Source organism: Pseudorasbora parva, chromosome 23 (assembly GCF_024679245.1).
Source record: "Pseudorasbora parva isolate DD20220531a chromosome 23, ASM2467924v1, whole genome shotgun sequence".
In the NCBI taxonomy this organism is placed as follows: domain Eukaryota; kingdom Metazoa; phylum Chordata; class Actinopteri; order Cypriniformes; family Gobionidae; genus Pseudorasbora; species Pseudorasbora parva.
The window spans coordinates 36,054,951-36,068,563 of NC_090194.1; the positions used below are offsets into that span (position 1 = coordinate 36,054,951).

At 37.6% G+C, this 13,613-nt stretch overlaps 1 protein-coding gene across 2 annotated transcripts in view; it reads right to left on the bottom strand.

The window, feature by feature from the left end:
* Window positions 1–1,686: 1,686 nt before the first annotated feature.
* The window catches only part of sgsm1b (small G protein signaling modulator 1b), a 45,738-nt gene continuing 33,811 nt past the window's right edge, over window positions 1,687–13,613 (bottom strand). For both annotated transcript variants that reach the window (XM_067432542.1, XM_067432543.1), the window contains 7 exons: window positions 10,121–11,302; window positions 6,143–6,267; window positions 5,496–5,578; window positions 5,189–5,298; window positions 4,134–4,230; window positions 3,097–3,264; window positions 1,687–1,992 (listed from right to left, as the gene is read on the bottom strand). In XM_067432542.1, coding sequence (XP_067288643.1) covers window positions 1,904–1,992; window positions 3,097–3,264; window positions 4,134–4,230; window positions 5,189–5,298; window positions 5,496–5,578; window positions 6,143–6,267; window positions 10,121–11,302 — 1,854 coding nt within the window. In that variant the 3' untranslated portion in view covers window positions 1,687–1,903. The remainder of the gene's footprint in view (window positions 1,993–3,096; window positions 3,265–4,133; window positions 4,231–5,188; window positions 5,299–5,495; window positions 5,579–6,142; window positions 6,268–10,120; window positions 11,303–13,613) is intronic.

Sequence of the window (13,613 nt, forward strand, 5' to 3'; positions counted from 1 at the left end):
AGTTGAAGATGGAGAGTTTGTATTAGTCCTCGCACGTTCGCTTGAGTCCACCTACGCCTAGAGTGATGTTTTCAACGTGATTACACAACTGGCGCACGCAGAGCAGTGCAAGATGAGCGATTTAGATTCAACAGTATATTCTTGTTTTTCTTCTTGTAAATGTCTGGTTTGTCTGGATCAGACCGTATTCCTCTGGGATCATCAGAGTCTCTGAAGCTCTTCCTCTGAAACTGCAGTGATTTGGACCTTCAACCGTTGGTTCCCATTGAAGTCCATTATGAGGAGAAAAATCCTGGAATGTCTTTCTCAAAAAACTTCATTTCTTTACGACTGAAGAAAGAAAGACATGAACATCTTAGGGTGACGAAATCATCAGGAGATTTTAATTTAGAAGTGAAACAATCCTTTAAAGGTTTAGGTAAACAAGTATTTTTATTTAAAAAGACCATAATAAGACTATAACCAGTAGAGGAGCACTTATTGACTTATTAGCCATTTAAAGGTAGCATACAAATTTAATTTCTTAGTCTTTTCTTTGTATTTATTGTGTGTGTGTATATGTATGTATGTATGTGTATAGATAGATAGATGGATGGATGGATAGATAGATAGATAGATGGATGGATGGATAGATAGATAGATAGATGGATGGATGGATGGATGGATGGATGGATGGATGGATGGATGGATGGATGGATAGTCAGATAGATGGATGGATGGATGGATAGATAGATAGATAGATAGATAGATGGATGGATGGATGGATGGATGGATGGATGGATGGATGGATAGTCAGATAGATAGATAGATGGATGGATGGATGGATGGATGGATGGATGGATGGATGGATGGATGGATGGATGGATAGTCAGATAGATGGATAGATGGATGGATAGATGGATGGATAGATGGATAGATAGATAGATGGATGGATGGATGGATGGATAGATAGATAGATAGATAGATAGATAGATAGATAGATAGATAGATAGATAGATAGATAGATAGATAGATAGAGTGAGAGAGCATTTTTGCTTATTTAAATAAAAATGTATAACAATAATGTACTATTTTTTTTATAGCAAATAAGCACAAATATTAATGCTTCTAAAAGTAGAATGCAAAATGTAATTTCTAATTTTTTCCGTTGTATTTAGAGGTTAAATATAAGCCGATTTTCACCCTGCAGAAAAATGAGAATAATTCACGTTCATCCCCACGTGAGTCTGATAAACCTGACAGAAGGTGCCATCAATGTTTCCGTGCAAATATCATGAAGTGATGTGTGAAGAACGCTAAACATCTCTACAATAATGATTGTGTGTAATTTTCACACATTTAGAAAATAAATAAATATACAGCATTATTTTTAATACTTTGTGCTTTTAGAAAATCTGAGTCACTGCCATTCATAGATCATCTTTATATATTTCATAGCCATTTGTTTACATCCGTGACCTCGTATAAAACTATTCTCCAAGTATCCTACGTTTTTCCCTATAACATCTCTCTTAATATCTGATATATGCGTCATATTTACTTTCACAGACCCCATGAAATCAAAATCAGTGGCTTGTAGTTTGTCTTTAGCTTTGATGTGTTAGTGCTAATCTGACTAAATAAACTTTATGTATAGGGCATTAAAATGTTTCTCATCTTGCACATTTTTTTCCCAATCCAATGGGCTATTTAAAAAACACTGATGTGTCCCACTCCAACTTCCTATTTCAGTATTCATACTCTATATTATAATATTGAATATAATAAATATTAATATTAAAATCTAGGCAGATGAAAACACTGGTTTGGCATTTACTGTAGCTAAGGGATTTGATTTCTCATAATGGCCATAAACAGACACAGAGCATCTTTAGATGGATAATGAAAGGCAGAATGAGAAGGTTCACTTGTTCTCGATCAGGATCTGGACCTTATGTACCAGCTCTCGAGCCATGACCAGCAGCTTTGGGACATCATGGTGTTCAGCCATCTCTATATGAACACATAATGATCAACAGATTAGCTATGCATCCATAAAAGTTGGGAGTGTAACCTAGGCACAAAATTGGAATATCGCATAAAACATTCACAAATAAAGCCAAGAAGTCCTCGCTGCAGCCTGCAGCACGATGACGTACTGGATCGGATCCAACGCGTACTGGATGCGCATGCGCGGTGGTTTCATTCACAATACAATGACGTCACATACGCATGCGCAGAAGAGCTTTGGGGACATCATTGAATGCAGGAGAGTTTTGCTGGATGGATAAATACTCAAACCGCTCGCGCAAAAATAATGATTAATAACATGCTCACGCCATCAGGACACACATTTTGCATTTTCCCTTGAATGTGTAGGCTGCGGTATTTTAAAGTTCTTTACAGATCGTGTTGCATTGAGGATTAAAATTACAGAGACAATTACTTGACTCATTTTTCCTTCCACTCAACAGCAAGTATGATCAGAATATATTACAATTTTAACTGTTTTGCATCCATGTACAGCGAAACTAGGATAATTTAAGCATCACATTTATGAAAAGATGATTTATTAATCAATAATTAATTAATACTATTTATCAGTACTACAACTACACAGTTTAGAACATCATCTATATACAATAATGATCATACATTAAGACTAGCGCATACGCATTATAAATTAACCCAGAGATCGGTATGAATGACATTGCCATAACGATCCACCATCCAGTACGTATTGGATCTGATCCAGCTACGTCATCGTGCTACAGGCTTCAGCGAAGGGTGTCTCAATAAAGCAGGGTTTCAATCCCACATTTAAAGGGTTAGTTCACCCATAGATGAAAATTATTTCATTAATTACTCAAATAGTATTCAAAAATAGTAAATTGAAAACAGTTTTCCAAAGATACCCGGATGGTTTACTATTCGACGTGTGAAGAATGTTTTTGCTCAGGTGAACAAAATGTCTGCCCAATAGAGAAAACTTTTGCTCGGCGAGAAAATAAATTAGAGGGAACATTGAGGGTAACCCAAAATTTGCATAAAAATAGGTGGAAGAAAAACGCTGTTGTTGTATTTTGCATCACTGCATTTGATAGACACACAGCTCACCGTTAAAGAACTTGATGATGTCGGTGAAATCCATGTTGTTCTCCAGGATAATGTCTCTGTACAGCTCAACCAATGCCAGCGAGATGAAGAGCACAAAGTGCTCAGAGGAGGCGTACCGGGCGGCCCAGATGGTCTCCCACACAGAGAACACGTCATCGTACACCATTTCTTAGAAAGAGGTAAACAAAAGGATTCACTCACTTTAAGTGCATCGGTTTCACGAAGGAACACTCCACCGTTTTTAGAAATAGGGCTTATTCAACTTCTTTCCTACATTTAGATATGTGGGCAAATGCATTTGTCTCAGTGCATGCATTGTTTTAGTTTGGCAGGGTCACCGCTAGCTTAGCTTAGCATAATGAATGGAATCCTATGTTGCCAGCTAGCATGTCCCGAGTAAAAGTGATCCAAAAAACCCCCCACCTAATTACTTCTTGTGGCCTGCGTATTCACAACAAGTACAAATAGGGATGCAGATTAAGACTAGGCCATTTCCTAGACAGATATTGACTTGGGACTATATTGTGGGGAAGCACAGGCGAAGCACTGCTACTAGGCCGCAGAGATATAAGTCAATATCTGCCTAGGAAATCGCCTAGTAAAAAAAAAAGGCAAGACATTTCAGATGAATAGGGTAAAATTCAAAACTCTTCTTTCATTTTGTTGACATAGAGTTAAAGGGTTTTACTAGGGGATTTTCTCTTTTATTTATATATATATATATATATATATATATATATATATATATATATATATATATATATATATATATATATATATATTATCAATACATTTTCATCATGTAATAAAGTAAAAACTTGTGTATGTTGGATGTTTTCTAGTCTGAAAGTTATAAAAGCAAAATATCTCAATATAGCAAAATTGACCAGTGCATTAAAAACTGTTTTTTCCGTAGTGTCTTAGTGTTTTAGTACGGTATTTGATTAGGATTTAAGTATATAATATTAATTATTTATTGGTGTTTCCATTTTTTTCCCCAGTATAATGTTTTTTCAGTGTGGCGTCGATGCACTCACCTCTCTTGAAGTCTAGGAGGAACCAGCGATAGCAGAAGTAGAAGTGTGTGTAGTCTCCGTTCTGCTGCATCAGCTCAAAGAGCTCCGAGTCCAGAATCTGAAGAGGTTAGACACAATCATGAAACACACACACACACACACACACACATTGTGTTTCCATGTTTAATGGGGAGTTTCCATAGGGGTAATGGATTTTACACTGTACATTCTATCCCCTTACACTGCCCCTAAGCCTACCCATCACAGGAAGCATTCTGCATTTTTACATTTTCAAAAAAAACATCTTAATATGATTTATAAGATGTTTTTTCATGGGGACCAAAAAAAATGTCCCCACAGGGGATTTCGGATATCCCCATAACGTAGAGTTTACCAGGCCTACACACACACACACACACACACACACACACACACACACACACACACACACACACACACACACACACACACACACACACACACACACACACACACACACATGTTTGTTTTTGTGAAATGTGGAGACATTCCATAGGCATAATGGTTTTTATATTTTCTATCCCCCTACACTGCCCCTAAACCTACCCATCACACACACCACACACACACACACACAGCTAAACGTACCCATCACAGGAAACATTCTACATTTTTACTTTCTCAAAAAAACTCCTCCTGTATGATTTATAAGCATTTTGAAAAGTGGGGACATGGGTGATGTCCTCATATTTCACCCTCTCCTGTAATACCTGTGTCATATACACATTTGTGTCCTGATATTTCACAAAAACATGCCTCCACACACACACACACACACACACACACTGTCTAAAACATCAGCACAAAAAGCTCAGAGTCCAAAATCTGAAGAGGTTAAACACAATCATGAAACACACACACACACACACACACACACACACACACACACACACACACTGTCTAAAACATCAGCTCAAAAAGCTCAGAGTCTAGAATCTGCAGAGGTTAGACACAATCACGAAACAGAAACACACACACTATCTAAAACATTAGCGGAAATGTGCGTTTAATAAATGCATGTGATTGTGGACAAAAACCTGGATGAGGGAACGCATGTTGGCGAAGTGTGTGTCCATGGCTCCTCCATGAGGGAAGTTCTGGTTCATTCGTTTCATTAACTCAGTGAAGCAGCTGAAGGCCATGGCCTCTAATTTAAAAACAAGACGATTCAGAAAAGTTTTTTACTTATAAATTAGGTACATTACTTTAGTATAAAATCACAATGTTTCACAATAATTTGTTTTTTTAGGCACAGCATAAATATTTCAATGCTTCTATTAAATATTAGCAACAGCAACATCATAAAATACACCATTGTTTTCAAAAACTGTAAAGTTAATGTACCATCATCCAGGATGACCAGCAGGGGCGCTAGTAAGTCACACATTCCCTGGACGTATCCAATGTCAAGGTGCTGCCACACATAACTGAAAACATGAAAACATTCCCATTTAATTCAAATGGAAAGTAAATAAGTGTAATGCTGCTGATTTATTTCTTAAAAATATATACGTTTCCTTTCAAAAATATTTTATGAAAGTAATTAATACATTTATTTAGCAAGGATGCAATAATATGATCAAAAGTGAGGCATTTTTTGTAACAATGCTATTTAAAAAAATAATCAAATCCTAAAAAAATATATCATGGTTTCCACAAAAATATGAATTAGCACAACAATGATTAATATCAATGTATGTTTCTTGATCATCAACTCCTCATGTGAGAATGATTAGTGAAGGATCATGTGACACTGAAGACTGGAGTAATGATGATAAATTCAGCTTTGATCACAGGAATAAATTACACTTTACTATAGATTCACTTTAATGTAAATTGTAATAATATCCCACAATAATACATTTTTAATTTAATTTTGGTTAACATAAATCCAGCCTTGGAGAGACTTCTTTCAATACACTTTGATCCTAAACATTTGAACGGTATACATAGTTATATATATTTTAAAATCTCAATCAGCTTTATTTCACCTGCACATAATGTTGCGCAGTTTCTCCAGGTTTGTTGTGGTAAAATACCAATAGTTTCTGTCACATCGCTGGACGTCTTTGTCAATGCGATGTAGATTGAGTGTGTACAGGTCTACCAGCTCCTGCTGTGAAAGAAATGAGATCACACACTATTAGAGGAACAACAATGTACGATTTTCTTTCTTCAGTGGAGCACAAAAGGAGGTTTAAATTATCCAAAAATGAACTGAATTTGGGTCTGTTCCCAACACAAAACATCATATGATTCAGAAGACTAAAAATATAGTATAGGAGTCAGATAAGCTACTTTCATGATGCTGTCTTGGAGACATACAAAGAAAGACCAAACAAACACACACACAGTAAACGTATATAAATATACAAAGAATAAAAAATGGTAAACAAATATAAAAATACAAAGAAAGTCAAAAATATTAAACAAAGACATACAAAGAAAGTAAGAAAAAACAGTAAACAAATACAAAAATACAAAGACCAAAAAAACAAAACAAACTTACAAAGACAAACAAAAACACAATACATACACAAAGCAAGACTAACAAAACAATAAACAAATACAAACATACAAAGACAAAATGCAGAGTAAACAAACATACAAAGAAAGACAAAAACACAGTAAACAAACATACAAAGAAAGCAAAACAAAAAACAGTAAACAAACAAAAACATACAAAGAAAAACAAAAACTGTAAACAAACACAAACATACAAAGAAAGCAAAATAAACACACAAAGAAAGCCAAACAAAAATGTAAACAAACAAACATACAAAAGCAAAACAAACACACAAAGAAAGCCAAACAAACTCAAAATAAACAAACACAAACATGCAAAGAAAACAAAAATACAAAGACCCAAAAATCCACACATTAAAAACACAAAAAACAGTAAACAAAAATGCAATGAATAAACAATAAAAGAAAAAAAAAAAAATTTACGACACAGTAAACAAACACAAAAACATACCAGAATTGAGGAAAGAAAAACTATGGAAATCATAAACTAATAAAATGTGTTTTATGGAAGACAAAGCATTTAAAGGTGCAGCATGTAATATTGACAGCTAGTGGTTAAAAGGGGTACTGCAGTCCACATTCAAAAAATTGGAGAGTGTTGTTTCTCCCACCCCTCCTCCTCAGACAGACCACGCAACGGGAATGAGCGCAATACACAATGGAAGGCAATCGAACCTTACACTGTAAGTTGATTGATTTATCCGCGTTTTAATAAGCCTCTGGACATCGAGTTTTTAGATGGATGCTGAGGTTTTTTAGGTTGGATAGAATCTGCGATCTCACCCAGTTTTTTTGCTGGCTTCCGTGGCTATACAATATGCTGTTTTCCACCAGATGGCAACCCGTTGGCAATGGGCGGAATTGTACAGACTAGGGATGCACGATATTAGATTTTTGCCGATATCCGATATACCGATATTTTTCAGCTCCTTTTGGCCGATACCAATGCCGATATATGTTTATTTGTTACCTTTGTTTGGAAACAACAACATTTTGACCAAAAACTTTTTTTTTTCATTCTGGTTTCAGATTTCTGAGGTCTCCTTACTAAAAGGATTCTTGTTGAAGATAAATAAATGTTAATAAAGTTCTTTGTATGATAAGAGTATATTAAAAGGCCTGAAAATAACAATAATAAATTTAACCAATAATAAATAAAATTTAAAAAAATTCAGCTGTAACCTAAATATTGTATTTTGGGATTTAGCATTTGTGCACACCTATTGTAGAGCTCCTTGGATTATTTTTCATCATCCATTTCCTAAAATTTTATTACAGATTAATACACGGTATATAAAAGTATTTAATTTACAAGTGTCTTGCCTTTGATTTATGACATCATAACTGATTTGTTTATTCAGAACAAGAAGTAACTTTAATTTATTTGTGTATTCTACTTTTCATTGTATTACTGTAACAACAGCGCTCTCATTACATGTATAAATATATAGCAGTCTGGCGGGCGGGCACTAGGACCTGGAGGAGCTTCTGCTGCTGTGGAGGCTGCCGCACACGCTAGAGAGTGGGGAGACGCGATTGGGCTTGTTTTGGGTTCGTTTTGGTCTAGTTGTTGTGAATACCAGGCAAATCTGCTGCTGACGGTCACGTGCATTCACAAATTTAAGGCAGCATTTAAAAACAGTCAATATAAATCACTGTACATGCAATGTATTAGGTTGTTTTCACTTCAAGAATGACCGCAGTGCTGACATGGTCTCATCGCTGTAGCACTCCTTGCACACGTGAGTTATCGCAGGCGCATATCAACACGTTATCATATCGGCAAGGCATATCGGCATAATTTTTTCATTTTGGCCGATGCCGATTTTTATATTTGAAGCATTTATCGGCCGATTCCGATGTTGTGCCGATAATATCGTGCATCCCTAGTACAGACCAAAACAAAAACACACGGAACGCACGCTTCTGTCAGTCCAAATCCGATTATTTGCATATCGGATTGGAATATGATCTAAAATGATTGACGTCTACACCATCTATCGCAACTGTTGAGATCCAATTTGTGTTGTTTTTGGGAATATCTGCATTGGTTCTCAAGGGGGGGGGGTTCTCCGGAAAAAAATGGTGTTTGAGGGGTAAAATGTGTGTTATTTTGGCAAGGTTGCTGCTAAAATTCGCACTCATGGGTCTATATATCACATAATAGTCGCTTCAACCCACGGACATAGAAAATAATCCGCGAAAATCCGCAGACTTGGCAACACAGTGCAGTTGAGCTCTGTTGACATTTGACAACTAATGTTATGCGTCGCTCCGTTGCTCTGATTGGTTGTAGGTCTATCCAACTGAGGTCTTTCCTGGTTGGGTTGAAACACGCCCCATAATCACAGCCCAATGGAGCATCAGACTCATATTCTGACTAGAGCTGAGTATGACCACGTCAGGCTAGCAACATAGGGGTTTGCAATACAAATGTTATCTTATTTACAACAAGACATTGTGCAGCCGCCTCGCGCTGGACTACTGCGTCATCTGAGCCGTAGCAGCTTTATTCCGTGCTGTCATTTCCACCGGTTTGTGGAAGATGTCCGCGTTATATTGTCTTTTTTTTTGCTCGACCTGCACTTTGCAACAACACAACCTTGTTTCTGTAACATCTTTCAGCATGTTTTCTAACAGCGTCTGACGTTTGCACTTCACGGGGTGTGAGAAAGTCACATAATCCACACGAGATCCGTTCAGAGCGGTCAGACTCAAACGGATTTCCAGAAATGCGGATTTCAAACCACATATGAATGAAAAAAAATATGGACACAGTGTCCGTGACATCACCCATAGGATTCCGATAAGCTGTTCTGAAGCTTAAAGTAGAGTCGAGCTGGCCGTCGCCATCTTGCAAACGAGTCCTCAGGTGTCACTCCCGGATAACAGGAAATGGGCAAAGAGGCGGGATGTGGGCGGAGCTTAGGTGACGCGATGACTATAGACCGCGGATAAATGGCTATCCTCCTGTCACTCAAAGTAACCACCCCCTTAATTATGCAGAACTTTAAGGCTTTATATAACTTAAACGATTGAGTTGTAAAAAAAATTCACCCCCCTCACAGTTGTCCTGAAGGCCAAAATTAGCTGTATAGGCCAAAACCACAATTTGTCCCAGACTGTAAACATGTTTTTTCCTGCTGTAAAGTTGGGAATTTTAACATGGGGCTCAATGAGATTCTGCTCCTTCTGGAGCCTGTCCCTAGTGGCCAGTTGAGGAATTGCAGTCTACATTTACTTCCGTATTGGCTTCAAGAGAGATCGCGGGAGGTTGCCGCTTGTTTGAAACGCATTTAATGTGATTTTTTTTTAGCAGTTCACACTTGATAAATCTTATCCGAAGCAAGTATGTGAACTTGCTTCCAAAAAATGTTGTGCTTTAGTACAGCCAAAAAATTACATACGGCACCTTTAAACGGAGAATATTTTAGGTGACATACCGAGTAGGTTGTCCCAATGGATGACACCGGAGACGCGATGTCGTTCTTGTCTCCTGTGACCGCTAGAGAGTCTGGTTTGGGGAGTAAGTTGTCCATCTCCGGTTCCTCTTCCGAGAGGGCCGAATCCGTTCCCTCTGGGCTCGTGTTGACGCCCGGCTCCATGCACAGCTCCAAAGCAGGCATTCCCATGTACGATTTTTCCCCGGATGAGGACGGCGCTATGGGACGGCCCAACCTCAGAGGCGTCCTGGATATGTGGCTCTCCGAGGACATATAAACCACGGATGAAGCAATCTCCTCCATTTCCAAAGCCGAAGGCGAGTCGTCGGACATGTCTGGAGATTTTGATAGAGAGGTGATGGGACCGCAGCTCTCCGACTCGGATTCGGTGATTTGTTTGATTATTGATCTGGTCCTACTGTGATCAGCGTCCCAGCTGATTGTTTGTGGTGTGCTGATGGTCTCTGCTTCAGTCGGGGGTTGAGTCACATTCTGTGGTTCAGATGAACATTCATCCATTTGATCAGTCGGTTTTGGCTCGTCCTGACCTTCGTTCACTTTCAGATCTTTTTCTGTGTCAGTCTTTGATTTTGAGTTTTCTCCAGATGGTGAAGTCGCACGTCCTGCATCTTCAACCTCCTTCGACTCTGAGGATTTTGTTGTTTCTTCAACATGATCTTTTGATGAACATTCATTTTCTTCAGATTTTTCTTTAGCTTCTGTGTTTTCTTTAGTTGCGTCTTTTGCATTTGCATCTTCCTCTGAAACTACTTCCTGATGCGTTTCAGTCCTAGATGTTTCTAAAGTCTGGAGAGGCTTTACTGACTCTGAACGGACACTCTCTGTTTGTGTAACTATAGCATCTTTGACCGTATCCTGAGTAGTTGAGCTGTTTTCTGGTAGATCCTCTTTGGCCTTCTTCTCCAGGTTAGTCTGATCTCCTGTCGGCGGGTCTCGCGCTGCGGGTTTTGGCCCTGAATCTTGTGCAGACGTCTCCTCTGTGCTCGGAGAGCAGTCTGAGAGCGCAGACGTCACGGAGAAGTTACGAGACGACGGGTGCCCGGAGTCTGGAGAACTAGTGCAATTGGGGAGAGTGCCGTTTGGGATTTTGGGCTGTGGCTTCTCGTCTTTTGGTTTGGGCTCAGATTCAATCGGGTCGACCTCATCGACAGACCCAAACACCTGAGGATGGTCAAAATAGACAGGAGAAGCTAAATCAGAAAACCTAAACTAAGCACAACTGAAAGACAGAACAGTAATGCAAGATTTGATTTCATACACCAGGGCCCAGTTTTTCAAAAGTAATCCAGTGGGATTTCGGATCACGGATTGGATCAAACCTTGGAAATGGGTTTTTCAAAAGCAAAAGAGGGATTGCAAACTGAGATCAAAGCATGTAATCTGATTTTACATTTGATCTTGATCAAACCTGCCCTTTTGTGTTTTCAAAACTTTGAACTCAGTTTGGGATCTATTTGATCCAAATAATAGGATTATCCTGATCAGAAGGGTGGATTCAGTTGTGATTTTTCGGAACCTAGTAAACAGGATTTGGTAATCTGAAATTTGGCATTTTGATCGCATTTATCCAATCGTATGTTCCTTTAAAAAACTGGCATAAAAATAAGATGGATCAGGTGATCCTGGATAGCAAAACATGGGATTTCTAAATCCAGATTATTATTTTTTTTAAACTGGACCCTGTTCAAAAGTAATATGATCGGATTGAATCAAATCTTGAAAAATAATTCTGATATCAGATTAGATCACAAAATCCAATCTTGGTTTTGATCTGGATCAAATCATCAGTTTGTATTGTTCCAAATACCATGTGTTGGGATACCTTTGACCCAAAAAAAAATCTGGATTATCCTGATCCCAGCAGAAGAGCGGATTTTGTGAACTATTTTTTTTTATAAAACTGATCAAAAATGTAATACACACACATTTTTAAGTTGCTCTTATTTAGTTTAGCTGTTAAAGTAATAAATAAGAAGTAGACATACGGCTAGGCCTTTTGGTAGCCTACAGTAAAGTAAAAAAAAAGAGATTTTGGTGCAATAAAATAATGCCCAAACATCTGTAAATATCAAAAAATATTGGGCCCTATTTTAACGATCTGAGCTCATGGCACAGGTCCTCTTAAGGCGAATCCACTTTTGCTACCGGCACATGATCCAAAAGGGTTGTCCCTCATGGGTGTGTTTTAGGCGTAACGTGCAATCAAGAGTCTCCCTTTTCCTTTAAAAGCCAGCTGCTCTCATGCCATGGCAGATTCACTATTTACATGGAGGAATACAGACGCCCTCAACCTGACGAATCAGTTTAAATACACGTGTGTATCGCCACAATTGGTTAAATAAGTAGCCAATTTCACTCGCCATTACTGCAGATAGGTCATTCTGATACATGTAATGACTATCCATTATGACATGTAGGCGTTTTAACTTTATGTACACAATAATAACTATAATAACTATAACTATAATAACAATAATAACTTTTACATTGTTATCCTTTTATTTGTAGTATTTGGCGCGTGTGTGCTGCTGCGCATCCCTGTGTGTGTAATAAGCAGCAAGGTTATTATAGTTTTGCTTTTTTAAATTAGTTTTTATTTTATTATCGTTTTCAATTTTGCTACAAATTTCAGTTTAGTTTTAGTTAGTTTTACAAATGGTTTTGCTAGTTTTAGTTTAGTTTTTATTTTGCAAATACATTTCTATTTAGTTTTTATTTATTTAGTTTCAGTTTTAGTTTTAGTAATTATAGTTTAGCAGAGTTACCATAATGAAGTGTAGAGACCAAATCAAGGTTTTTAATTTCAGCAAAGTTTAATTAACAGATTAGAGTTTAATCTTACTAAACATCCTTAAGTGAAATAACTTGATAAACGAGCATTATTGTTTAAACCCAGGACAGTCTTACAAAACATGTATAAAGTTGGGTCTTCACCTTTGAGCAAAAAAGCTTGAGTCAAACTATGACCTATACAGGATCTATCTTAAAGAACAAAATAGATGCAACGTAAAATATAAAAGTAAAAATTATAAATTCCAGACAAACTCACTCATAACAGATGAAATATTGTTAAACAATTAAAAGCTTATTTTAATTTCTTCAGTAGTACAATGTAGGCTAGCAGTGTCTACACACTGTTTTGCTCTGTGTGTGTGTGTGTGTGTGTGTGTGTGTGTGTGTGTGTGTGTGTGTACATGTTTTTCTAGCCTGGTGAGGACTTCAAACTGAATGCACACAGACTCGTGTCACCGTGGGGACCTAAATTGAGGTCCCCATGGGTACAAAAGCTTATAAATCATACATAATGAGTTCTTTTGAAAATGTAAAAATGTAGAAAGTTTCCTGTGATGGGTAGGTTTAGGGGCAGGGGCAGTGTAGGGGGATAGAAAATATGGTTTGTATGGTATAAAAACTGTCTATATGGCAAGTCCCCACAAAGATAGCGCACCAGACATGTGTGTGTGCGTGTGTG